The sequence below is a fragment of the Dermacentor variabilis genome, chromosome 4, assembly GCF_050947875.1.
Source record: "Dermacentor variabilis isolate Ectoservices chromosome 4, ASM5094787v1, whole genome shotgun sequence".
NCBI lineage: Eukaryota > Metazoa > Arthropoda > Arachnida > Ixodida > Ixodidae > Dermacentor > Dermacentor variabilis.
In genome coordinates this window covers 103,714,172-103,741,596 of record NC_134571.1, presented here as the reverse complement: position 1 = coordinate 103,741,596, position 27,425 = coordinate 103,714,172, and the positions used below count along the sequence as shown (strand labels likewise).

General features: G+C 43.7%; 1 protein-coding gene across 1 annotated transcript in view; it reads right to left on the bottom strand.

The window, feature by feature from the left end:
- LOC142579588 (cell adhesion molecule Dscam1-like) overlaps window positions 1-27,425 on the bottom strand; it is a 155,786-nt gene that overhangs the window by 16,582 nt on the left and 111,779 nt on the right. Inside the window, exons 3-17 of the mRNA XM_075689959.1 lie at window positions 27,050-27,211; window positions 24,268-24,420; window positions 18,467-18,760; window positions 17,177-17,443; window positions 14,104-14,285; window positions 13,216-13,441; window positions 10,781-10,942; window positions 9,374-9,573; window positions 8,956-9,043; window positions 7,811-7,930; window positions 6,205-6,378; window positions 3,557-3,704; window positions 2,038-2,186; window positions 1,515-1,646; window positions 872-1,039 (exon numbers count right to left, since the gene is read on the bottom strand). Coding sequence (XP_075546074.1) covers window positions 872-1,039; window positions 1,515-1,646; window positions 2,038-2,186; window positions 3,557-3,704; window positions 6,205-6,378; window positions 7,811-7,930; window positions 8,956-9,043; window positions 9,374-9,573; window positions 10,781-10,942; window positions 13,216-13,441; window positions 14,104-14,285; window positions 17,177-17,443; window positions 18,467-18,760; window positions 24,268-24,420; window positions 27,050-27,211 — 2,625 coding nt within the window. The remainder of the gene's footprint in view (window positions 1-871; window positions 1,040-1,514; window positions 1,647-2,037; window positions 2,187-3,556; window positions 3,705-6,204; window positions 6,379-7,810; window positions 7,931-8,955; window positions 9,044-9,373; window positions 9,574-10,780; window positions 10,943-13,215; window positions 13,442-14,103; window positions 14,286-17,176; window positions 17,444-18,466; window positions 18,761-24,267; window positions 24,421-27,049; window positions 27,212-27,425) is intronic.

The window sequence follows — 27,425 nt, the reverse complement described above, 5'->3', positions numbered from 1 at the left end:
TAAACAATAAAGGGACAGCATATTTTTTGCTGACTCGCTCTGAATGCTTGGACGCGGGCACAGTGTGACAGCTCCCACAATATAAGCCTCATAACTGTCTTAGAACAGAATTGCTTTCTGTTAATTCTATTAACAGCCTCCTCAACAAAGACTATAAATATTCTACAGTTCTAGATTTCGGGTGTAGCTTCTTTACAAGCTAAATTGCTATGTAAATACAGTACGCTTCACTATTAAAATAGCTACTAGGAAATATATACATGAAGGAAGAAAATTATGAAAGTGCGGATAGCACTTCGTTATAAAAAGACTGATGGTGAACCAATTCGATAAAACCCGTATATATGGGATAGTACAGCTCCTCAGCTTTTTGGTTAACTATTATGGTGCACTACCCCATAGGTTAGAATAGCCTTGGCAGCTGTGCGACATTTCATCACTAAGTAATTCTCGTAACAAATATTTCATAGTATCTTCAGCATGGCATTTGCTTAATTTTATTAGTTGTGCGTTAGGCCTCTATACTTGCTTCGGCATAAATGTTTCACTTTAGCACTGTGATTAAGATTGGCGTTAGGTATTCTACTAAGTTAATTAAGTGGCCGCTGGACGCCTTCATGTTTAGTGGTTTCCTCAAGAGACTGTTACTGGGAACAACACCGTATGCCGCAATGACCGCATTCAGCAGGGGGTTACGAATTCCCTTCTCGTTTCTTTCACCGATTTCAGCGTGAGCTGACTGGGGCAGTGCTGTAACGCCATAATCGCAGAAAGCATCAGAATATCAAAAGAACTGCAAACGTTTCGAATTTAGGGGAACATGCAACGCTAAGATTCGTCTTCCGAAGTAAGCTTGACAAATTATGCTCACCTTCCTCATCGGTTGTGACCTGTATTTCTTGACTGTACTCCCCGACACCTAAGGCGTTCTCTGCTTGTATCCGTGTGATGTACGCTGTGACAGGGCGCAGGTCTCTAAGGGTAAGTGTGGTGACTCTGCCTTGAAGTTTGTGTTCACTAATAGCACCACTCCATTTGGCTGAAAAAAATAAATTGCTATGCTTTAACTGCTGTTTAGAAATGACCACCAATTTTGCATTTCAAGTTTACGATGACCTTCATTATGGCCATAAATGCATGTTTAAAAAAAATCATGATGCACTTGTTACGTAACACATGTAACGGTTCTGCTTTGTCACTGATGAATAAACAGAACATTTTGTTTTTTGGAATCTATCTGGTTGCAAAATTATTAGTCTGTAATACAGTTGAGTTCACGCCTACGTTCCAGCAGGTATGACCTGCTGCGATTCGTTGCAGCTGTTACTAGGCGTGTATGAGTATGATTGAAATTAGGTTGCTAGGAATGTTGTTTTGGGCAATAAGAGACGCGATACTGGTCGTACAGCAAAGAAAGGGCTTGGCGAACGTATGTCATTAAATCAGTAAGTATAAGTGCGTTGAAAGCACAAATTGTGCGTTTCAAAATAAAATTTGGATAAAATGTAACGTACTTCCTGAAGGTTTACTCTGCACTCGATACGCAGAGATAGGGCTGTTCCCCGTGTAGGGCTGGTCCCAAGAAATCGTCATAGACCTGCTCGTGACGTCAGATGTTCGAAGATTGAATGGAGCCCCAGGGGTTTCTGTGAAATCAAGAGACGCCTGTTTAAACAGCTTCGAGGTATTTTGAATGCAGCTGTTTTAGTGCTCTTTCAATGAAGTGTCCTTACCTGTTTAGCGAAAACGTATTGTCAATCAATAGACATGTTTGACGTGTACCTTTTTATAAGATCACAAACATGAGTCAAGCAAGAGTAAACACGCAAAAATGAACATTTCGGATTCCGCCTTTGCACATAGTTGTTCTCTTCTAGGTTAAGAATTGAGAAAGGTCATGTTACTGTGAGTAAAATTCGCACATGTACGAGCGAGCTGTGAACAAGCTTCAGGTTTTCCAATCAGCAAGCATTTTTTTCTTCAACCGAAACTTTGGCACATTTGCCAGCAACATAAGTCGTCACTATTGGCGCTTACCTTGCACAATCAACTGTGTCCTAGTTTCATCTTTGCCATGCTTGTTGTTTCCAAGACACGCATAGAGTGCGGAATCTCTCCGGTCAACGGCGTGAATTTCCAGCTGGGATTCAACGCTTTCGTCTGTCTCGCTGGTTTTTATTTCGTACCTAAAAGTGTGAGACAATGAAGGGACCATATAATTAGTTAGTATAATTATAATTAAACACATAAGTGTAACGTCTATTTTTGGTGTAAGCGCATTCTGCGATTAACAAGCGTTCAATTTAAGGATAATGTAAACACAGGCAAAACTTACACGTAGAATAGCCCTCAGCCGTTTATAGGTGGCGCCAGTCGCAAATAACTATAATCAAAATATCGCTATTTTGTCAGCTGTACTTCGTGCAGGATTACAGTAGATCCACCAAGTTTACCCATATTCTATAGTAATTATGCTCTAAATGTGTTTTGAGGAAAACATTGCCGTTCTAAAATGTTGTTGGAGATTCTACTTGTGTGGTCTGTTTGTCTGAGCCTCAATCCATAAGGAGGTTCATGTGGAATGTTGCTGAACATCCACAGGGAATATGAGAGCATAAAGATCAAACTCTGTACTTCGTAAGGCTGCAAACAGGGACGTGTGAACTCTGCAATTTCAGTTTCAGAATGCGTTCTCAATGTCGTGTCTTGCGCAGCGCAAAACGTTATTTCACCTTCCACAAAGACAGCGTACTGACATTCGTAATATACTTCCTTCAGTGTGTCGGTGATGCCATATCGGACGTTTATTACCGAAGCTTTGGGATTCCGTAAGCTACCGAAAGAATGATTCTTAAACGTTTACGACTGCTTAGTGCCTAGTGTTTCTCGTAAACCTAATTATATTTTAATTGGGAAAGAAATGGAGCAGACAATAATTTTAAAATTTGGCACCTGCCATTTCTTTAGCATTATCATGCATGAAGATAACTTAAGGTTACTAATAGCACTCGATTGTCACACGCACCCTAGGTATGGTAACTAGTAACTTCGACGACATTTCAACAGTATCAGGCTCAAGTGGAAAAGCTCGTCGAGCGGGATCAAATAAAGAGAAAGAGAAGGGAACAAGAGGAAAGACAAGAATGTCAACCAGACATCCGTCCGGTTTGCTACACTACACTGGGGGCAATGGAAAGGCAGAATAGACAGAGGAAGAGAGGAAGATATTGTGCACTGGCAGTGAACTTGGGCGGATGCACAGGAGCACTATACGCGGTCTTTCATAGCGGCGTACTTCAAGAACTGTCAAATATACTCGTACCGTGGCCACATCCGTCACTGGCCCGAAAAGTGATTCCTTCACTTGGGGCCGTATACGACATTCCCTAAATGTATGGACCTTCACTGCTGTGTGCACCTTTTGCTTGCATTTGTGACCGCACAATGCCTGCAGTAAATGTCGGCATTTGGTGTAAACTAGCCCGCGATCGTTTTTTTTTTCTCGCAGCTCTTTTGTTTCAACTTGTAGACAGCGCCTAATTGTGGGCAAACTCACCGTTGATCTTGTTTCGCAGATATCGGTTGACCATTCTTGCTCCATGAAATAGTCAGTGGCTTTTCACCAAAAACTTCGCATTTGATGCGTGCCGTGTTGCCCTTTCGAAGAGTTTTCGAGTTGAATGCGTTCCTAAAGTGGGCGGACACTGCCGGTGCAAAAATAAAGGTGAACGCTTGCGGTGTACCATTGGTGCAGCTGTGCGCAGGGAATTCTGGTATCAGTTCACGCAAGAGCCGCCAAATCTCATAAGTAAATACAAAGGCGACTGCTGTACTAAACGGGCATCTATCCTTTCTTTCAAAAGCGTGGTACTGAACAGAAAATTAAAATTTTGTGATATAAAATAATAAGAGGGAACTTCGCGCGCACTCAGTGAATTGCCATTACTAGAATTATCTGAGTAGCAGTCAAACGACTCCTACCAAAAGAAATTACGGCATGGACTTGCTTTAACCATAAGTCACCGAAAATCCCAGGAATTCATAAATGTGTATTTCTACGATAGTTTTACCACGCAAAGGGAGCGATATTTATCTTTTTTTCTACCGTTTTCGTACAAATATTGCTGGCAAGTAACTTATTTATGAGAATGAATTAAAAGCCTTTTCAGTAGAAGCCGCTAGACCATTTGTTATAATTCGTAGGTGCGCTTCCCTGCATTGCACATTTGCCCCATCAAAGGCGGCACTGGTAATCGTTAATCTGAAGACACGAATGTTCTCTGCACATGCTGGAGTGGGCAGGTTCCAGTCAAAAGATCCACTCCTAGATTTTCCCGGTCGCAATACAACCAAATTCCACTTTGCACATGCTGTTTACAAAAATTACTACGCAGCGATTATTGGGGCAAACTGCCCAGCAGGAAATCTAGCTTCATAATTTTTAACAAGTCATTTCTCGCTTCACGTGCGAAGTATGGAATGTTACCTAATCATTTCAAGCCTATCGGAATGAATGAGGCAGGAACGTTGACTACATAAAACAATATTGCACCGTGCAAGAAAAGCAAACCTGTTTATGTATCAAGCCATAACGGCACAATAACGAACTTTTGAATAACTTGAAAAGTGAGGGTGAAACAAGTAATCTGTGAGCAAAACATTAAACTATTCTCATCTTTCCAAAACAGAAACATAAAAAGCAATAAAGCAATAACAATTATTCATGCTTACAAAATGCAGACAATTCAATATTACCGAGATTGCAATGCACCAGTTGCGCCATAAGCAATCATTTGTGCCTGCAGAGGCCTAAATTCTCCTGTAAACTTGATCCTGAATGTCAGCAGTTCTTCGATGTGAAGAATACTTGCAACATAAGAAATAAACAAAATTTATCAATGCACCATATTATGTAATATTTCTCTATTTCTTGTGCTATTGCAGCCCTGGACTCCGCATGTCGTTTTCTTGGAAATCAGCAGGATCTTGAGCTAACAGAAAGGAAGGCTCGCTTTTTGACACTTGAAATACCAGTACTCTTTCATGGCGCTCATCTATTCTATTAGCCGACGCAGCTTATTATACAGCTTTAGTTTGACGTGTGCAACCGAACGTAAAAGCATTACGTACGTAAAGAAATAGCGTCGTCCTCACTGCGCATGCTGGGAACGTTATTGGATTTCTGCGTAATTCTGCGGTTTACGAGCACTATGATAACGTACATCATTTGGCCAGTTTAACGTCTATAATGTTTACGGACGCTAAGAAATAGTGTTGTCGAACATGGGGGGGAGGGGGTCGGCACCCTTTCCTGCCGCTTCAGCGTGAATTCTCCTGTTGGCTACGCTCTCACTCGCGTTGATCACCGGAAACTATTGTAATGAGCTTTCGCTTTCTCTAAACGCACCTTAAAGGTTAGTTATGAGCGCATTGCACGTCCATTTTTTCGGATGTTTTAGCGATTCTGGCACACGTACGCCTAACGAGACGCGTCCACATTGCAACAGCAGGATGGTTACTAATGGACCGTCTTGGCTTGGATACGTTTGGAACGAGGCACCAGATGGGGCCCTGTTTATATCGTTTTCTTTACGGTTCTGTTTCCGTAAGGTAAACTAAATGCCTTGAAAGGGCACGCACCATAACGTCCCGGAAAAGTGCTTACATTTAACGTACGTAAGGCGACAAACGATATTCTAAAACAGTCTTTCTCTTTTTTTCCACCTCCAGTTATTTCTTTTCGTCGTAATAAACACCTGTAATTATGCTTTATACAGCGCATGCGCACCCGTTGAACCTGTGAGACCGGGTGCGTCAACAGAAATTGCTCTGGGCATATCTCGCTTAGACAAACGTGCCGATGCTGCAGTTCTCGTACAGCAGTGAAAGAGACCAATTGCACGCTCCTGAAACGTGATAAATAGTGAACTGAGTGTTAAGAGATTTTTTTTTCTTGGTGGTGACTTGATTGTAAGTATTTACCAGCGGCCTCATTGGCATGTAATGAGTCACTAGCGTTTTCAGGGCATGAAGCTCTTCATTTATCACCTCGTGTGGAAAGCGCACTGCTTATTATGATAGGTCGGTTCATTAGCGCAAGACTTCACGACGGACAATCCAAATGCTATTTGCGTCCATCACTTTACTTCGTCCAGCAGTTATATTAGCCTAATATTTTAGCGATTATCGGCGCGCATCACTTACCATGCACTTTCAACTCGATGACCTTACTGATTCCAGATCCTACGCCGTTGCTGGCCTGGCAGAGGTAGAAGCCAGTGTCGTTGCGTTCGGCCTCGCGCACCATGAGAGAGCCGTTTTCAAGGGCGTGTATGTGTGAGTTGCTTATGATCACTTTGTACTCAGATGGTTTGGAGGCTGAAAGAAGGCGTCAACTTTGCGAAAGACGGAATTGTGCTGTCAATCAAGTCTGCACAAGGCATACAGTGCATAACGTCGTTGCCTTTCTGTTTTTGTACGCTGGAAATCACTCGTGTTAACCTACATATTTAACACACACACACACACACACACACACACACACACACACACACACACACACACACACACACACACACACACACACACACGCACGCACACACACACACACACACACACACACACACACACACACACACACACACACACACACACACATATATATATATATATATATATATATATATATATATATATATATATATATATATATATATATATATATATATATATATATATATCCTGTTGTTATTAACAGTGATGCCGTAAGAAGATTCATTTAAACAGAGCCTGCTATTTCAAAATTATCAATAAAAACAGAGGAAAAAGAAAGGAAAAGTGAAATTATGTGTGTAGGCATAAGCTAAACAATTTAAACTTTCACCTTTTCTTATGGTAAAAGTAACTAGCACTGCACTCTAAACTCTTTACTCAGAGTTGCAGACATAAAGATACGACGCGTATTGCAGACTGAGCGCGTGACCCCTGACAAGCAAAAGTAGTCGCTACTACTGCTGAAATAGTCAAGTTTGCAGCAAACTTAACAGAAGTTCACTAGTGAGGCTAACTGACTAACGCGGAAAATTATACAGGGTGTTTCAGCGAACACCTTCACATCTTTTTAAAGCTTGCCTGTGGCAGATATCTCAGTTCTAGTTTATGAGCCGGTCTACTCGAAGGGGTGGACACTATTTGCACAAAAAATGATATGCAAAATCGACGAATTAACAAGAATTCACCAATTAACTTTCTAGCTAATTATATTATGACCCATATTGCAATTTATAAATTCTAGAAGTGGACTTCGAAAGGCGGATCCACTTGGAATGAATTCTCAGGACGACATCAGTTTCGTGATATAAGTTCCCGAACTTTGCGAAGAAATGCCTTGGCGTTACAGTTACTTGTGTGCTTCAGTGCATGAACCTATGTTTTGTTAACAAATTAACTGGAACGCCAATCCATTTCTCCGCAAAGTTCGGGAATTTCTCTCTCGAAACTGCTGTCATCTTGAAGATTCGTTCCAAGTGGATCCGCCTTGCGAACTGCACGGCTAGAATGTGTACATTGCAATATGGGCCATAATGTACTTAGCTATATATTTAATTAATGAATTCTTAATAATTAGTCGACTTTGCATCTCAATTTTTTGTGCAAGTAATATCCGCCGCTTCGAGTAGATCAGCGCATGAACTAGAATTGAGATATCTGCCACAGGCAACCTTTAATGATTTTTGAAAGTGTTCGCTGAAACACCTTGTCTATCAGGGGCACTGTGCTAGCCTTTCATAGGTTACACGCGATGACCCACCTGATGATTTCTCCCACCAGATCCTTGGAGGAGGGAAACCTTCTGCTTGGCAGTCAATCACCACATTTTCTCCAACTACTGCTGCTTTTTCTCTTGGAGCCACTTTCCACCGTGGCGGCACTGGAAGGTTGAGGTCAGAAATAGAACAAAATGGCAGCAGCATTTGTAGTAAATCACATTTGAAACGTGAAGAATGTCACTGACGATAATGAGAAGAGAAGAAACGCGAAATCCCTGTTTTTCTCTTATTCATTTCAAAAGTCAGCATTGCGCTAATATGCTACGAATGTTACATTTCGTAATTCTTTATAACGCATAACAGCTTCCGACCATGTAATTAAGCACGAATCGATCGTTAAGCTATTGCAGAAACCAAATAATTACGGTGGTACGAAGCGAGAAAAGAACTTCATGTATTCCTAGTGTCATCGCCCATCAATATGTCATCGCCCATCAATAATAACAACGTGCGCCATATACCTACCTAACAGAAAGAAAAACTTCATCGTGTCACGTAACGGACTAACAGAGCGCTATGTCATATCTTGTTGTTCGACATCATATAAACAAAAAGAAGCGGTGGTTTTAAATTTGTAAAATACCTTACAGGCTTATACTTTCATACAGGAGAAACAGTAGACTAGAGCGAAAAGAATCCGTTAGCACTGGGCATTAAATATTTCTCAAGAAAGAAATGGAATAGAAATATTCTCTGAGTCATATGTACCATATTAACAAAAGAAGAAAAAGCCAACAGAGATGTATCAGCACCGACGACGTCAGAATGTTTTACATTCTGCTTGCGTCCCGCATCTATGTTCACAGTTACCCTTTGTCAATTTCAGTATCCCCGCTTTGAAGGAAGACTTTTTTCTATTTAATTTTTGAAAGGGCTTATCACTTCGGTGCCTCATTAGCACAGCACCTGGGGCAGAATGCTACCAAAATGAGTTGCCAATATCGACCGTCACACACATGCACGTTCAACCACCATACATTATACTCTCATGTTACTGAATGTTTGAGCGCGTGTTTTTGCGTACGTGCTTTCATGTGTCTGCGGTAAGTTACTGTACAGCCAAACATACAGCCGAGTGAGCACGAAACACACTTTTGAAAGAAAGCTCATAAACCATGTCACTCACCGTTGACGACCATGTTCGAGGAATAGTTTGCAAACGCTGCCAAGTTTGATGCGACGCAGGTGTACTCGCCACGATGCCTGTAGCCGACCTGGAGAGGACCGACACAAACACAGATGGCTCTGGCGGCACAGATTGCAACTGAACGGCAATATATAGACCAGATAAATGACGAGTCCACCGTGTCAACCTCTCTAGCGAAAGTGCAGTGATTTCTAGCCCTCTACCCATCGCCACACTCCTAGAGTGCGAAAAAAAGAAGAAGAAAAACGGCGTTCATTGTGAAATTTTCGCTGGAAGCATGCGAACAACTGCAGGGACCCAATCTGCCAGAGTCTATCAGTCATAGTGGCGAAGTTGGGCAATCGTGCTGCTCCGCCCAGTCACGTGACGAATAATTATAGACTGAGAGAGCTCTCACTTGTTTGATGAACAGCGTGGAGGAAAACTCGTTGCTTGACTCGACCTTGACGTTTCTGCCATCTGGCGCCACGGGTGCGCCATCCTTGAGCCATCGGATGCGCACGGGGCTGTCCCCTTCCAGCACGGAGCAGGTCACGATGGCCCGCATGCCTTCTTTCAGGTTCGCCGGGAACGAGAACGGACCCACCACAGGTGCCACTGCACACAGAAGGTGAAGGAGCCACTTTATATGTCACAAAAGCTTTGGAGCAAAAAAAAAAAAAAAGAAAACCTACTTGGACGAAGTCGCAAAGACAAGCGACCGCTGTGTCTTCTTGACTTTCTCCCCATCAATTGTTTTTTTTTCTGTACAAAAAGATTTCCGATATATTGCTTACGAACTAGACCGAAAATACAACCTCCCAGCTCACTTCATATGCTCTTATTCGGAAGAAAGAAAAGCACGAAATGATGCTTCATGTTAAACTCTCATCGCATGCCCACATGCATATCGCCACCTTCACTTCATTAGTTGTCTGTCGTTGCCTCCGTTCTAGGTGCAAATATTGTTTCCTTTATGTATTGCTAGTTATACACGTAATACCTTTCAGCTCTTTATAGTGGCATTGAAATGTGATGTATTATTTTACTACTCCGACACAATGCTGCACTCCAGCCAATAATCTTACTTATATAAAAAATAAAGAACAGCAACAGTGTGATGGAACATTAACACCACGTTGGCTTACTTTTGCTTTTATTAGTGGGACGCGTCCTCCTTTTTAGACGATATAATCGCTAAAATTTCTGCCCACTGCAACATAAAATGACTAATTATTAGTGCGCTCTAATTTTATCTAAGTAATACACACCTGCTGCCCATATGAGAAACAATCAGCGCATGGGTGTCTTGACCAGCTGAAGTCTATCTAAACATATGCTGCGGGCAGATGTGCACACAGCCGAATGTTATATTATTAAGAAATTTCTTTCTAGTCCTCAGACGTATCTTTAAATCCAGCGTTGTGGACGTGCAGGCCAGTTGGTATAGCACTAGACAGAATGAAACAGCACAATACACAAGTGAAAGAGAGAAACGAAATAACGCGAGCGCTAAGTCATCTCGGTGCGAGAATTTACAGTACGTAATCACGATGCCCTCTATACTGGTCTTCCCGGCAATACTTCGCCGTCGAATAGACTCTGCAAACATTTCGAGTGAGTCAGTAGTCACGCAAAGCGATCGTACTCTTGTTTAAGGTTCGTTCAGAAGGGAATCCCGCGAAAGCAAACACCTCGATGGTTCTCATATGGCCTGCAGCAGTGCGGCGTACAAGTACAAAACGACTTCCTCGTACCTTTCCACCAACAAAACTAACGCCGCGCAGCAGCGAATAAGAACTCCCAGTTGACGGGCGGCACTCACCCATGACGCTGACGTAGAGTTCCCTGGAGGCGGACTTCCCGGAGGGACCTGTGGCCAAGCACCGGTAGAAGCCTTCGTCGGCACTGCGCTCGACTCGATGCACAGCGAGCGTGCCATTGCGAAACACGCTCTGGCGCTTGCTCTGCGGTAGCCGGGCGTCCCCTGCCGGTAAGACCAGGCTGAGAAAACCTACACAGCTTGTTGTTAGTCTTGCTATGCCCGTGCAGTACATCGGTTGAGCGACACTATAGCGTGGGAAGTATTTCCAGCGTATGTAGTTGCATGCGCAGTCCCACTTGGTGTTGACAGATTCGTTATGCATTACTTGATGTCCGGGCTACAATACTTCCGGGAATGTCTGTATATGCGGCTATACATGAGAGCTTATCGTGTGACCCGCGTTTTTATCGGGACATCGTGAATCGCACACGTCGACCGTGCTCGAAGTCACGTCGCAAATGCGCCGTAAATAAGCCAGATACCTGACTATACAGCTGTACTCGTTTGTAGAAAGCGAACGTTGTGAAAGATTCAATTTAAACCGAAAAAATAATATTGTTTACCTCCTTTCGTAGTTGGGTAGAATAAATGATTTATACTTTGCAAGAACACTCCGATATCTCCAACGACACTTGGTACTGAGAAAACATTTAGAGGTTTTGGCCAGACGTTAATGATTGCCGAGAGCGGCGTAGTTGCCTCGTGCGCCAAAAAAAGAAAAATGATTACGCTAGAGAAACGTATAGAAGTAAGACTTAAGCCAGATTACTCCAGTCTGGCACCATTGCGTAGGAGACGACGTTGCGAAAGCACACTAAAAGAGTTGAGGCGCTGCAGTGGAATTGCTTCGCTGAAATGCATGTCTGGTACCCAATGTCATATGATTCTTTTCCAGAGCATAGGAATATTTGAAACTGTCTTTTTTTGCTCATGGGCAGCACTATCTTTGCCAAAAATAATTCCTGGCTTGCGAACGAGCAAGGATTGTAATTTTCTATCTGGCGCATATATAGAAGCAGGACAAGAACAACGTGAAACCCAACTCAAATGTGTACTTTGTGTACGTCAAATAATTATTTATTATCCGGATGACCTTTCTTCCACCTTCTGTCGATGTTGTTAAGATTCTTCGTCATTTTTGTATTGGTTGTACGGTGTTAAACTCCAAAGACAGCCAAATGTACTCTTTCGAAAGAACAAGTTTGTCGATCTTTCACCGGTGCAGCGTCTAGAGTCAAGATGTTACAGAGTGCATTAACACGGAATGAGCCGTGCTTTCGTCTCCAACAAAACTATTCTCTAGCATGTAGCTCACTAAATATGCGTAGTGCAAAAACAAGTATTAAGAATACTGTGATAAAACGGGAGACTTCCCAGCGGAAGCTGCTGGCTCCATAGCCTGGCCACGTCAATCAAGGCCTTGATTTGGGCCTGTTTGTCTGTCATACTGGAAAGCTAAATGGTGCTGTTAGTGCCGCGTGCTGTCGTTGATATGTCTGTCCCTGTCTTTGGAGTGCTGTTGACGTTCCCAGTGGGACGGAATAAACTTTGACCAATTGCAAGGAGACGAAATCAGCGTACAAACATACGTGGAATAAGTGTGTAGCCCTTGCGTATTAAGTGGCAGAAGAAGATTGCAATCAGGAATATTTAGTGGTCTACGCTTGCCACAATTGAAGTCTTGCTCAATCAGAAATCCATGGGTTGTGGCGCATTTGCTCTAACTTCAACACTTCCAACACCGGCACAGGCGTCGCGCCTATGGAGCGCAATTATAGCTTGGAGTATGTAGCTATTCTTAAACACCTACGCCTACTATGAAAATAAATTCACTTTTGTCTCACCTGATATGAAAGTGTCTTACCCCGACTGGTTTCCTTGCTTCAGCTGATTATAGGGAATGCGTTTTGTTAACCAATGTAATGCTTTAAAATTGCATGTTTATGTGAAAGTCTGGGGTTTCCTACAATTACTGTAGTGAACTGAGGTCCTAACGTCTATGGAAGCTCAAAGCAGGACGGATCAGCCAGCACAAAAATGAATATTAGCGCATGAATTTGCCTAAATTTTGTCCTTCTAGTTTCAACCTGCTTTATGATTTTGATCACTGATTGATTACTTTCAACAACATAGCATATTGCAAATCCATCAATTCACAGTAATTGTTGACGTGTACAGCGTGCTATTATCATCAGTCTTTAGATATATATGACAGCTTCTAAATTAAGGCCAACAAAAGCAGGTAAAGTGCAATGAGCAAAGCTAGAAGGACGTCACAAGCCACAAGCCCGAACATGAGAAAAACCTTGTACTAATCAACATTCCCATGGTGGCTGAATGAACGTTCGCAATGCCCATGTTTTGCCTAGTAATTATAGTGGGAAACTACCTGGATTCCCGACGTTACCGCATCGTTATTGCTTTTTCGCGCTCACCTTTGTGCCAGAATATCTGGGTGAGAGGGTATCCGGCGGCCGGGCAGTGAACCATCAGCGTGCGCCCTGCCAACACGGACACGTTGCGCATGACACGAATGAACGGGGGACCCCTCACATTCAGCCGCGCACCGTGAGACACAGTTTCGACATCATTGCTTGCGTGACACTGGTACCGGCCGCCGTCCTCCGTGGTCGCAGCAGTTACATTGACGAAGCTGTTCACCTGTAAGCGTTTCGAACGAGCCGTTAAGTATTTATAAATGCGAGGAATAAATTAGTAAAGAACCGCGCTTTCATCTCCAACAAAACTATTCTCTAGCATGGTGCTCACTAAATATGCCTAGTGAAAAAAAAAAGAAAAGAATAAAAGCGTTAGGAATACGGTGATAAAAATGGGGAATTCCTAACGAAAACTACTGGATCCACAGCCTGGCCACATCAAGTTACATGATTCAGGCATTACGGGCTTACACATGCGATCGAGTCATTATGCATAAAATAAGCACTCTTATGTGGCGGTATATACAAACGAACAGTAGAGCAACGACTGTTTCCCTTACCATTTTCGAACCGGCAGGTGTTTCAGTTCTTCCCTTTGGTATAATCAGCCTGGTCAGCTATATAGATTTCCTAACTCAAGGGACGCAATCTTCTGCCGCGACTCTAATAACTGTTGGCTTCTGCGGCACTTCACTATGGGCTGACCCTTGTTTTTCCTGATCCCTGAACCTTTGCACAATCGAGTTCTGTACATTTTCAGCCCCTTAATGAAAGTTTCAAGCGCACACCCTACCTGCCAGAGAACGGCATGCGAGCATCGTCCACCTACCTTAAGTGCACCTTGTACTTTTGCATAACCGCATAATGCATTGACGGCTAACGTACCTGACCGTCGTTGGTGACGAAGTCCCCAATGCGCACGCGCATGTTTTCCACAACAGGCTCGCCGTCGAGACTCCACGTGATCTGCGGCAAGGGTGCGCCCGTTGCTGCGCACTTGAGCGATACCGATGAGCCTGGATCCACTGTCTGCTCGGAAAACCGGTGCATGAGAACAGGAGGATCATCTGCATCACAAGAAATGTGGCTACATTTGAAGGGCTTAGGTTTAGGCGACTTGTTTATCTGTGCAGACAGCGTGCGCAGGGATAAGGACGCACAAAAAATACAAAGACAAGCGCTGAACGTCAAACAAAGTTGTATTTTAATAGACGTACACGCTCATTTTTATAATTTAATTTAACTTTTCCAAAATAATGAGGATTAACTGGAACTGTGGTAGACGTATGCAGAGCGCTGATACTAGAGCACGGCCATTCACACGATTCTGGTACATGTCATAAAGAAAAGAAAAGAGGAGGAGAAGGAGGAAAATGTCGACTTCAGGCGGATCTAAGAAAAAGGTCAGCGTTTGTCCTTGGCCTGTCGTTTCGAGTTGTCAGTAGTAGACTACTTTCGAAGATTGTTATATAACTTTCACAACTGTGCAAGGCGAATAATAATTCGTACTTTAGAATCTATTTTTTTTCGTCATACTTGGTTGCCGCTGTAAAGCCGATTGCGTTGAGGCCCGGTGAAGTCGAAGGAAAAGAAGAAGACAAAGAAGGTCTTTAATACGTGGCGACCATAGTATTCAAGGCGTAAACACAAGATGCGGTATACTGAGCACTATTTGGCCCCATAGGCTTCTCGTATTCGAAGGCACGCAATTAAAATGCACCATTGATGGCCTCAAGGTGCATGACTGTTTAGGGAACGCGGAAGTCAGGACTAAAGATGTTTTTCATTCCCAGCAGTTACCAGTTATGGGCACTCACCTTCGCGCTCATGTTGCACTGTTATTACATATGTGCGGTGCATTGCTTGCTCCATGGAATATTTCCTACTAGATGTTGCGTAAGTAAAGCTCTCGGTCCACAGTAACCCCGATCTTTATGAATGCTTAATAATTACAAGTGCCTCTTAATCGATATATTGAAATGCCACTGTGAAAAACGGCTAAAGAAACACTTTATATCTATATATATGTATATATATATATATATATACATATATATATATATATATATATATATATATATATTAGCAAATTAGGGCTTCAGTGCTTGCAAATTGGTAGCAAATGTAGACAGCACCCAGCAAATTTATTGCAATCAGTGTCCAAGGCGATCTTGTGTCGTGAAATATGCATCACTCTACAAAAAGAAGTACTAAAAAACAACATCTCATTTTCCGTAACTTGAAGTTTTGGGTCTGTTCAGCCTGTTCAATGTTGGGTCTTGTCACTGCGTTGGGGAAAGCTCTTGAAATATGCGAGCATTTCGTGTATTGTTGGGCGCTCTGGCTCTCTAAGAATGCCGGCTTTTCCGCATACTGAGTTCCCTCAAGGTACACCCGTCGCGGCAGAGAGCAAAGCGGGACCATGTGCGTGCTCAGCGCTTGTACACCAGTGAAACCAGAGTCAGCACAGTTGTTGGAAACGACTTGCGCATTGGCGAAGTTATGGCAAGATGGCGAATTCATACCTTTGTGCCTGAAGTCACAACCATAAAGGGATTCCGGATCAAATACTAGCGGTAGCTGAAAGCATGTATGTGTTGTGAATAGGCTATGGCGACGCTCTTGCTGTTATATTTTTTTTATTTGAGCTGAACATATTTTGACAGGGATACTAAAATGCCGGCGATGCGAAAGGAAATGGCCGGTAAGTGCCTTGCTGTGAGGCTAAAGCTTGTGATAAATCAATAAATCAATGTGATTAGCAATAGCAAAGGTAAATCTCGTCAAGAGAGAGAGAGAGAAAGCAAGGGAAGGAAAGGCAGGGAGTTCAACCAGAACAGCATCCGGTTCGCTACCCTACACTGGGGGTGGGGGAAAGGGGAATAGAAAGAGAAAGAAAGGGAGAGAGTAAGCACTGAGTACGTGTGGGAGGGACGCCGTACACAATGACACTATAAGCGGTCTCTTAAGCCCGTGCACTTCAAGTGCCGCACTAGTGCACGAATCGCTTTTCGAGCCAGTGACGGGTGTGGCCCACGGTCCGAGTAGCACGAGTGGAGCATGTACTGCCTCCATAAAGAAATTGCATAAAAAATGCAGTAAAACTCTAGAAAGCACTTCAGCATCTTTTTCTTTAAGAAAATCTTTCTAAAGGAGGTAGCTTCTTATCGAATTTCGTAAGATTCAGTGTTTGTTTGCCCAACCTGTGAGAAACGAAATTGACGATCGCCGCCCTGAATCTTCCATACAAAGCAAGGCGCAGGGAAACGGGACGCAGGGAGTAAATTATTGATTGTTGAGATTGGTGCGGCTTTCCTTTACGAAAAGGAACCTCAAGCAGCGAAAACGTAACGATCCAGCCCAAGCGAAGGGCCACGCTCTCTTTTGTTTGGTAAACATTGCCAGATATTATCTATAGCTACGGCAACGTTCGTTGTCATTTTCCTCTCCCGAGCACCAGGCGAACCGAGAGCACCGAGTGAGCATCGATCTGATGCGCCAGTTTTGATACAATCTGAAACGAAAACTATCCTTCTGCCGCCGCTTTGGAGTAGGAATAACTGAGCTAGACTAGACGTGTACATATTTCTCCACTGTTTCTGTACTGTCGTTCTGTTGCGGTCCACGCATCGTTAGAAATTACGCTGTACGCAAATGAGAACCAATCACAAAGCACACATTATTTGCGGAAAGTTTAGAAACCTGCTGTCGATTGATTAACTTATGGGCTATGATAATATTAGGCTAGATAAACAAGTACTCCAAAGCTAAAACGACGTGGCTCTCTTGTTACCTGTTGGTAACCTTCAGAATTGAACATGTCAGATGCGACAGACACCACAATGAAGACGGATTAACATATCGGAAAGTCGAAGTGTGCGCTAGTTCAGCCGACAAAAACTGAACAACAATTAGTAAGTATACAAACGGAAGAGCGCATCGTGGGCTCGCTGCTCACCACCCAGCGTAATCTCAGCCGTGCCTTGAGCCCAGTCGTAGTCGTTCAGCGCGAAACACTGGTACATCCCCTTGTCGTCCCGCAGTACGTTGGGTATGTGTAGTTTCTCCCGCGTCAGCATCTTGACGCGCGAAGAGACGACGGGCTGTCCATTTTTGACCCACACCACGGACGACACCGGGTGACCGGTGGTGGTGCAGTTGAGTGTCGCCGGAGCACCCTCGGTGGCCACTATTCGCTTAGGACGAACCGTCGCTGTCAGTGGGGCTGCAAAAGCATTGCAATGCACAACTGAAGTACTGCGCGGGAGAAACGGTCATATACCGCATATAATTATCTTAAGTAGTGGGCGCCTCGCAAGCCTTCTGCAAATTCATATGCAAACGCAAGAGGGATCCAATAGGCAAGGGAAACACTTACACAGAACACACGTTAAGAATATAATGTTTAACGTACGTTGCAAAAAAAGACTCCTTTGCACCACTTATTGTTTCTTCGCTTGATGACATACTGTTGAACGTCATTAATATTCCCGCGTTAAATCTCATCTGTTACATTGTCTGGTTCACGCACAAGTTTCAGCTGCACAGAGGTTTATTAGGCGTGGATGGCGATTTGTTGACGGGGGAGGTGGATGTTGAGGTATAGTGGTTACTGCTGCCGTGTGTATAATAGACTCGGCTACTCGAAAGTCTGCTGTTGTGAAATTATGCTAAAAATTAATAGCTTTTGTGAATGGAAGAAAACTCAGAAGTACATAAAAACAACAGAAAATTACACACTATAAAGTAGCCATTAAAAATTGGCTGAGAAAAATAAACTGTGATTCCGAGCGGATGCCCTCAAAATAACTTGAAGACATTTATTCCATTCCGAAATCGGGATTTAGTTGTTTGCGCCTCATACGGTCATGTTTGTAGCGTCTTTTGAACTTTCTGTTCATTCAGGCACTAGTGCTTTCTGTTACGCGTTGTCGAAGGATAACATAACTCTTATGCCGGTCGAGGTTTCATTCACTGGAATTCCTTGCAGGAGTGTGGCATAGGTCACTAAATGCATGCCAACTAGTAAAATCAAACAGAAAAGTAAGAAAAAATGAAGCACACACAGACACAAACAAAAAAAAGATCCAAGAACGTGCCTGCTTGGTGGACGCTCTTCCCAGGATGAGTGGCTTAACTGGGTGGCTATAAACACTCCCATTCTCGCAACCGGCCGCGCATGATTACGAATTGGAAACAAATGCACCCATTGGCCTTTTTTTTCAGTACGGAAGCTCGTAGTGTATACCTGTGATTGTGAGTTGAGTCTCCATCCGGTCCTCGCCGATGGAATTGTTGACGACGCACACGTACTTGCCGCCGTCGCCGACTAATGCGCGTCGGAAGAGCAGTGTGCCGTCTGCTTGAGACACTCGACCTGCCGAGTCCAGCGATACCTTCCAGCCGCCTTCGACGCGGTGCCAGGAGTACGTGGGAATTGGGTAACCTTGCGCTGCACAGGGGATCTTCACGTTATCGCCTTGGCGCGCCCGCACCACGGGCCTGCGGTCCGTCAGCCTTGGCGCCGTGTTCACGTGTGTGTCTATAATAAAAAGAAATTTCACCGACAATTACGATGCTTCCTAATGCAAAATATGAGCGCAGCTGTATGCCTGTTTACATTTCGTGATATACTGGCTGGCGCGGACAATCTGTCTCATGTGGCACGCTGCAAACGACGCGAGATGTGGCGGCAATGCTTCGCTAATCGGGAGATCGCGAGAACCGGTGTGCGGACGACGCGTGGGCGCGATTCACAGCAACTGCCGAAGACAGACCTCCGGTCCTGTAGCACTTTGTTTCCATAGAGGCGGCGCGCGCTACCCTGGCGCCATCTCGTAGCCATCGTCGCCGCAGAGCCCATCTCGCGCGGCACTACGTTTTTTCTTCTCACGCTTTCGCCATACGCTCGTCCTTCGCTTTCAGCCTCATGGTTCAGCTGCACGCACCTCCTCCCACTTTCCTCCTCGCGCTCTCTCCGCTATGGCCATCTTTCATCTCCCGCTGCGCTCCGCGTTCGCTTTGGTCCTTCGCTGTGTTCGTTCGCTCGGTTACGAGGCACAACGCTGATTCTCGCCGCAGAATAGGGCGCCTAGGAGCTACGCTCTAAAGAAAATGTTCGCCGACATGCCGACTGAAACAAGTCAATGACATGCGAAGTGGAAGTGACACTTGGAAGGTGGAGACTTTTGCAGCAAGTGTTAAGAACAAAGTAGACGCTTCCGCGTCAAGCGCAACAGCGTAAATTGTGGATGGGGTTTAACCCAACAAAATACAAGGTATGTTTATTTGCTACACTAAATTTAATTTCTGAGCATTCTAATTTAGCCGCGGTAAACCTAATGCCGAATTCATAGTAACCCATGGCCATAGTAGCGTTTTGATACGCTGAAGCAAATTTTGGGCTCAGTATTGATAAAAAAATCACTTACAATTTATTTGAGTAGTATCCTAAGTACTTTAACTACGGTATAATTTTGTAGTTTTTGCTACAATTGGACTCCTCGCGGCCAGAAAAAAATATGAGCAAAGTGTTCTAATTGTTTTTTATTTCGAATAATGTTTGCTATTCCTGGGATTAAGCGGGCGTCTTATTAGAAGAAGAGAAGGTCCGCAAAGCGTTGCATGGGTATGCGTGTTCGCGATACGCGTAGTAGATAGTGCCGTGGAAGAGGTAATCTTAAAGAGATAATTAGACTTGTACAGAAAACATTACAAAACGAAAAGTAGAGACGCCTGAGTACAGTGCCCTTTTTTGGACTAGAAGCCTTTGCCAAGGTAATGAATTTTACTATCTTGTGTTCTCAAACGCGCGTTGCATCACCCCCCGTCTTTGCGCTAATCACACACAGTCTCCGTATCGATGGGTTATAGTATTCGTAACTTAATTGTTTAGGGAAATATATCCTATATTTTTCTACTCCTCTTTCTGTGTGGAAACTTTCTTTGTCTGGATAAGTCCATTTTCCTTCGATTTCATTCTACGCGGCGCTATGAATACGGCGTTGTGCTGCTGCACTGCACTGTACTGTACCGGCGTAATATGGCGTTGTGCTGCGACCTTGTACTGTTGCGCTCGTCTACCGTGCATTGTGTGCACATTAATGAGCCTGAGTCGCTCAAAATTATCCAGTAGTTCTCTACAAGGGTTGCCCCTCGCAACCTAGAGTGCAATTTCACTACGTCTCATGTATGACGTATTTCGGTGCTGGCAATACGATGCGTCGCAACATTGGCTCAATGCTAATCGCATTGGCTTCAACATTCATCTTGAGATGAGCTGTACCGTATTTTGTCTTTGTCTTTATTTCAATAAAATGCTGTATTTTCACGATGTAGTGGTTCTTGCAGAGACACAAATACTAGCGAAAAGATGAATAGAAAAACCAAGCACCTGTTTGAGCACCTTATGCCCCGAAAGTAAGAACAAAACTGAAGTGACTGTGATGTGGCAGCAAGCGCGGTGAGCTTGTTTCATGCATGGCTCATCGTATATTGCGTAACAGTAGACAGCACTCACATCTGTTCGGCGGTGCATTGTCAGATTCATGACGAGCGTGCAATTTGGTTAAATTGGGCCCTTCTTACCATCGACTTGACGGCGACGTTGACAATTGTTCCAATGCAGCAAGCTTGAGTTGCACGATACCAATAACATAACAACAGCGGCACTATAAACATAAATAATTATTAAGAAAACAGCAACCTTTCGGTTAAAGTGACCACCAGCGAACAGCAAGATGGTCGCACGACTGTCAATCTATCCTTTAAGTAAACTATCTTTTCTGACCAATAAAGCAATGAGTTCTAAGCTACCAATATGAAGCAGGTCTTCCTTATCGAAGTCTCATAATCATGCCATTGCTAATCGGCGCAGTGGTTAGTGTCACCACTCTCAAGTTATCCGAAAACAGAAGCCGCACGCAGAACGTGCAACGAATATCTCTGTCTCTCTTTTTTTGTACGTATGTTAATTTACTTCCCGTTTATTAAAGCCATGTCATCGGAATAAACGATGTAAACCCGTCCAAGGGCTGAGTGATTACTGACATGCATACATTTAAGAAGGTGTGATACTACTGGTATAGCCGCCGTGGGTTTTTCTTGCATAAGCTTAAACATCACAGCAAGGCAGCGGAGAACACCTTTCTATGTTTCTAGTACAACACTCTATTCTCTTTCAGTGCTGTGAAAAGTAACCCGTGGCAGTTTAACATTGTAACATACAGTTTTTACAAGTAAAGGTATTGGATAGATAAGCGTCAGAGGCCGCAATAGTGAATAGCACTAGGAGCATCCTCGGCACAGCTAAAAACAAGACTCTGTAGTCTATCGGAATGAAAAACCTTGCGCTTAGGACATCGAAGCCGCGATTTCGAAACAGTCCACCCCACGTGATGTACGAACTCGCGAACTTCAGATTAAAAGTCTAATGTTTTCGAACTTCGATGAATGCTACTGAAAAAAAAAAGTTATTGTGTTATCAAGTATATGGATAAGTTTCAAAGTTCATTGCTTCAAAGTGGTTACATGTGTTGATAGATATGAAATACAAGAGGAGGTCAAAGACTGTATTGGCACTTCCGGCACCCAACATCAATTTGAACCAAACAATCGATAATATAACTACTTGAAATTTATTTATTGCTGAAAATCATAATGCGAACCACGCTTCAAATGGCATCAACAGAAAGTAGTGTATCATACAATGAACGTGTATTCGAAACAACAGTCACTGAACAATCAAAACGCTTATTATAAACTGTTCCAGGCAGGGCTACGAGCTGAATTTTTACTGCAATGAGGGAAACAGCTGAAACACTATGATTTATGAACCAGCATTTCCAGATGGCCTGCATATATGTTCTCCCTGCTATACTCTCTTTTGTTTTTATGACATGGTGATAATATTGCATGGCCAACCAGACGCATTTCTGGTTAACATCCCTGCCTTCTCTCTTTATTTCCTCCCCCTCCACCAAGCACACATCGCTTTTACAAGGAAAGAAGGCGTAATGCTTTAAATACTTCAAGAAAGAAAAACAGCAGGAATGCATAATCATATTTATGTTTGTGAAAAATAACCAAACATCGTGAAACATTCCCAACAGCATAGTTGATGAGGTCGCCGTGAATAACCGGTTCTAGAAATGGGACATCCTGAAGCACGCTCACATATTCGTCGACTATAGTGGATTCGCGAGCAGCATATACAGATTCCGCGGATAAATGCAGAAAGTGCGACCCAAACCAAGCGAACGGGCAAGAATGGTGTGGTCATTTGCATAGTTTCTGAAAATTTACATCCATCGAGCGAGCCATGTTGGCAGCGACTGACAGCGGTGGTCCTGGCTAAAAAAGTGAATCGGGTAAGAATTCGGGAAATTTGCATAGTAGGTGTACCACTTTGAGTGTCGCACATGTTCTTTTCTTTACAATTCTAGCTGACGACGATAATTTATTTTTTCGCAGTACTAACGAACATTTCTCCGTAAGTTTGCTTTCCGCATCCCCTAAGTCTTATCCACGTCCACTTCGACAGAGAAGTAAAATAACGTTCCTCGGTATGTCTGCGCGCTCGTTCGAAGCTAAGCGGCGGAGTCGCATTGAACGAATAACTCAGCATCACGAAAAGCAAAATATTAAAGAAAAAGAAAACACAGAACCCCTTACTGAGCTGCATTGTTGATTTCCACTGGGAAAACTGGCGAGCCCGCTAGAAATTTGCATGAATGCCGCGCAGCGGGTCCCAAGCGTTTTCTTTTTCGCGCCATGAGGCGCTCTGCGATCGATAATGGTTGAGATTAGTGCAAGCGATAATAAATGGCTCGCCACTCTATCGACATGTAAACAGCAGTGCCGCGACGTACACCCGATGAAGCGGCGGCGTACTAGCTTCGAGTACTACGTGACCGGCGGGAGCTGGTGTTCCGAGAGTGTATAGTTGACACGCAACGATCGATACAGGCTAGTTCGTTCCTCGCAAGCCGAGCCAAGCTAGCGTGCCCGGGGCCCAACCATCCGTGAAGATTCATTTTAATTAGGCTACCACGTCAACGCGAAAGCGAAACTGCAATTTCGCGTGTTTCTATGCTGCCAAGAGCACGTTCCACATATTATTGGATGCATTGGACGTTGACGAACGTTCAATGAAAGAAAAGAAAAACTAAATGTATTAGTGAATGTTCTTGCGTGAATAACCATGAAACAAACCTAGTATTGAGTCTAGTTTCCTTGCGAAGCCTGCTCTTTCATGACGACAGAATTGACCTATTGATGGGTTTAAGATAAAACTGAGGCAGAGGGGGTTATCCTTAGTTGAAGTTTGCTTTCTTTTTTGCCTGTTCAGTATTCCAACACGATGCTATCGGGAAAATTATTGGTGCTTATTTGCACTGAGTCTTCGAAATAAAAATAACTGTAAGTTGACTTGTACAGTTGTCAGCCAAGCTGTGATAGGGTACTATTAGTTTTGCAGGATTGGAAAGCCTTGCTACTTTGTGCTTATCTTACAATAAAGCAAACAAAGACAAAAATACGCCTACTGACATACTGTGGAGGCGGAGACAGAACACATCACCATCTTATTGTCCGTCCAGCACACTGTTGCTGCACACTGTAAGTTCTTCAGGAACAGTCGAGAAGCGGCAACTTCTTTGAGCGTACGGAACACAAACGACAGGACGGTGATGTCAGCCATGATTCTTGCAACGAAGCAATAATGAATGAAAGAAAACGATGCGCAACTAAATTAAGTTGGTTATTTGCTGACTATGAGCTGAGCTGTTTTTTTTTCTGATAAACAACAACTGAAATATGATTCCACCAAGTTAATTAAGTATTCATTGTAACTTTATATTTGCTACACATTCAGCCAAATCAATTTATTTTTCATCCTTTAAACAGTGGCACACAGATTAGGGCTGCTGAAGAAAGCTGCCAATGTTCTGCTAGGTTTATTCATGTAACATCTCACATGCGCTACACAAAAGTGGGCTGACTGTAGTTCTTGATTAGCTCGAAAAGCGAAGGCCACGGCCATGTACACACCAATGATGATGAGCCTGGCAACTGTAGAGCTCCTAAAAACTTTTCCCGTGAGCCTATGCTTGGCCTGGCAGTAGTACTTGCGGTGGCTGTCGGTGCTTGGGTCGACTTTGCGGACGTGCAGCTCACCAGATGGGAACACGGTGTAGCGACCGCCTGCATCAGAAGAGATTTGAGTCCCATAGTTAAACCATGGCGGAGGAATTGAAAGAAGCCTCTCAACCTGGCATGCAAGCTCCTCAACAAATTTGAGTAGCGAATGATTATTCGGAAATGCCTTTTAGGTGAAAGGATATGCCTTAGGGAAAAAGAAACATTGAGCCTGACAAAGCACTTCTAGGCAAAATTAATCAAATTCTGGAGCTTTGCAGGCCAGAACCACAGTATGATTATGAGGCACGCCGTAGTGATGGACTCCGCTATAATTTTTAACAACTGGGGTTCTTTAACGAGCACCCAATGCACGGTGCCCGGGCGTTCTTGCCTTTCGCGTGCATCGAAATACGGCCGCCTTTGAAGCTTGTGTTTACAATGAGTGGTTTTCAGTATTTACGTAAACATTACTCGGGTAGCATAGGACTCAATGTTAGGAAAATGGTCTGCATGGTGCACACAAAGTAATAAAATATGTCTGGAAATGAGCGTTTCGTGAACTTCCTTTTTAATCTTTTTCGTGTAAGCGTGGGTATGGGTGGAGGGCCATGACCTAGTTTTCCACGATAACATTTACGACCTCTGTGATAGCAATTATATGGACACTCCAGACGAACATTAGCCGTCAGCATCGCTGAGAGGTTCCTTAAAGAGTCGAAGTGCCATAAGATCGCGGCTGCGTGCCCTGTGCTGTAGGTGCGAGGGAAAGTGTTCGAGGGTGAACCGAGAAGGGCTTGATGCAGCGGTGTCTTTTCGCACGCACAAGGGAGGTAGGTGTCGTGTGCGGTAGGTGTGAGGTAGGTGGGAGGGGTAGGGCAAGTTAGGGTGCATCTCCTCTTCTACTGCAGCTGCGGTGGCTGAGCGCAGCCGCACACTTCATATCTTGGAGGCAATCGGAGGTGGCTTCGAACGCCAATCGACCGGACATAGCTGATGACTTCGTGTATGCTGTGTTCTTTCGCGACTAGTTCGCGTTGAAGTGAGAGAGACAATACGAAGGGGAATTCGCTCGCCGCTGCTGCCGCTCTTCATCACGACAGCGTTCTGACAGCAAGTGTCTGGGGTCATCGAGTGAGATGAGTGAGTGAGTGATTTAGTGAGTGAGTGCAAAAACTTTCGTTCGGTCCAGAGAAGACGCAGATGAAAACCCGCGCCACACGGGTAGTCCCACGTAGGCCCCACAAAGCTGAGCTTGACGGCCCGATCGTGTTCATGTTTGCCTGTGTGTACGTGGCACTGTGCTTGTCAATTTAGTTAGGAAGGAATGTTCACATTAGTTTACGCGTATGTTAAAACTACTAATTTTAATTGGTATTGCTGTCTATTGACTGACTATCAAAATCAGTGCTTCGCCATTCGGGCTAGACCGCGACTTCTTACTTGAAAAGGTACAGTTAGTTGCGTGTTCTTCTTGATGCTGACAGCCAAAGTCCTATATGCAGATTGTTCCCAAAATTTGTAGCCTGTTACTGTCATGTCAGTCTGCCCACTTACATTCTGTTCAATGCTATAAACAGTTTATTTAGGTTGAAACCCATGAGTAAGTATTCTCTTTCAAAAAGAAAGTAAGAATGTTTTATTTTTCTTAGGCTCCGACTAGCAATTTCTCGAGTACACCATGCGAAACAAGATGTTCAGATAAGTGCGAATAATATTTATTAGCTGGTATTTAGGCTGATGATGTTCATTTATTTGTTCTGATGTAAGGGCGCGGTTCAGATAAGGCACGTCGCAAAGTTAAAGACACATTCAGAAAGGGATATCTGGGATTGTTTCCGCTGTCATACGGTTTGAAGCCAATATGTCTAACCGGCACGCCATTACCGCGTTTTACAAATGAACAGATAGTTCGCGTAGCTTTGCGATTTAACATTGCGATAACATGGCTATAATTACTTGTTTAAGCATTCTGTATAATAATCTAAAGGCTAAAGTGGACACGATTAAAAGCGAACGTGAAGTATATCTTCTAAAAAATGGAAAATCTCGTACAGGATACAGCCAAGAATACTACTGAAGTATAGCTAAAAATTACGTCGATATTAGAAGTTTCTGGGCAAATATATAAAAGAAATTCTTCTATTAGGATAGCCTGTAAAGGTCTTGGCTATAATTTGGTTATTAAGAGTGTCCAGCAGTTCTTGACACGACCCTACAGTCTTCCTAAAGTTTGTATGAGCACAGGGTGGTTCTTATCAAGATTACACGGGAGTCCCTTACTCTACCTAGGAGCCAGGGGCTCATATCTGCTGCTTGCAGAAACTTAGAAACGAAATTAGAGTCACTGGAGTCTGGGGCATCCTCTTATGGAACCATATTATAGTGGAGTGCATCTCGGCTAAGAGGCACAGGTTGGCATTTCTCAAAGGCTGACCGATACTGCTCAACTGTGACATTTGATAAAAAGCAACAGGATTCAACGTACAGCAGAAGCGGTCTACAAAAAACAGTAGATGAGTAACCCTTAAGGGCAGTTCGTAAACTTTCCCAAGACATACATAAGGTCAGACAAGAAGACATTCACTGCGACATGCATAGTGCTTGAAAAAGAACTTAGCTAGAGAGTTTCGTAAGCGAAACTTCCGAATAACTGGTTCTGCGGGTGCAGCGCCAATGTTCAAGGCTCACTCACCTGAATCTGTGTCAGCGTGTACGACGAGTCCGTCATCCCGCACCCATGACGTCACCGTGACGTACTCCTTGACGAAGCTCGGTATCTGGCAGCGCAGCACACCGGTGTTGCCTTTGATTACGAACTCGTCATACACTTGCACGTCGAATTCCTGGTTGACGGCTGCGTGCACAGAGAGAGAGAGACAAACGTAAGTTGTCGTTAGAATTTGGGTTGCATGTGTTTGCAGCTCGCAAGGCCGGCTGTGCAGGGATGACCCACCGATATGGCGAAGTCTCGAAATTAATTAAGTGTTCGCAACTGCAAAACACACGGTCAGGGGTAATTTAAGACAGAATGATGATTTTTGTTTCTTTAGAAAGAATGATTCAAGAAT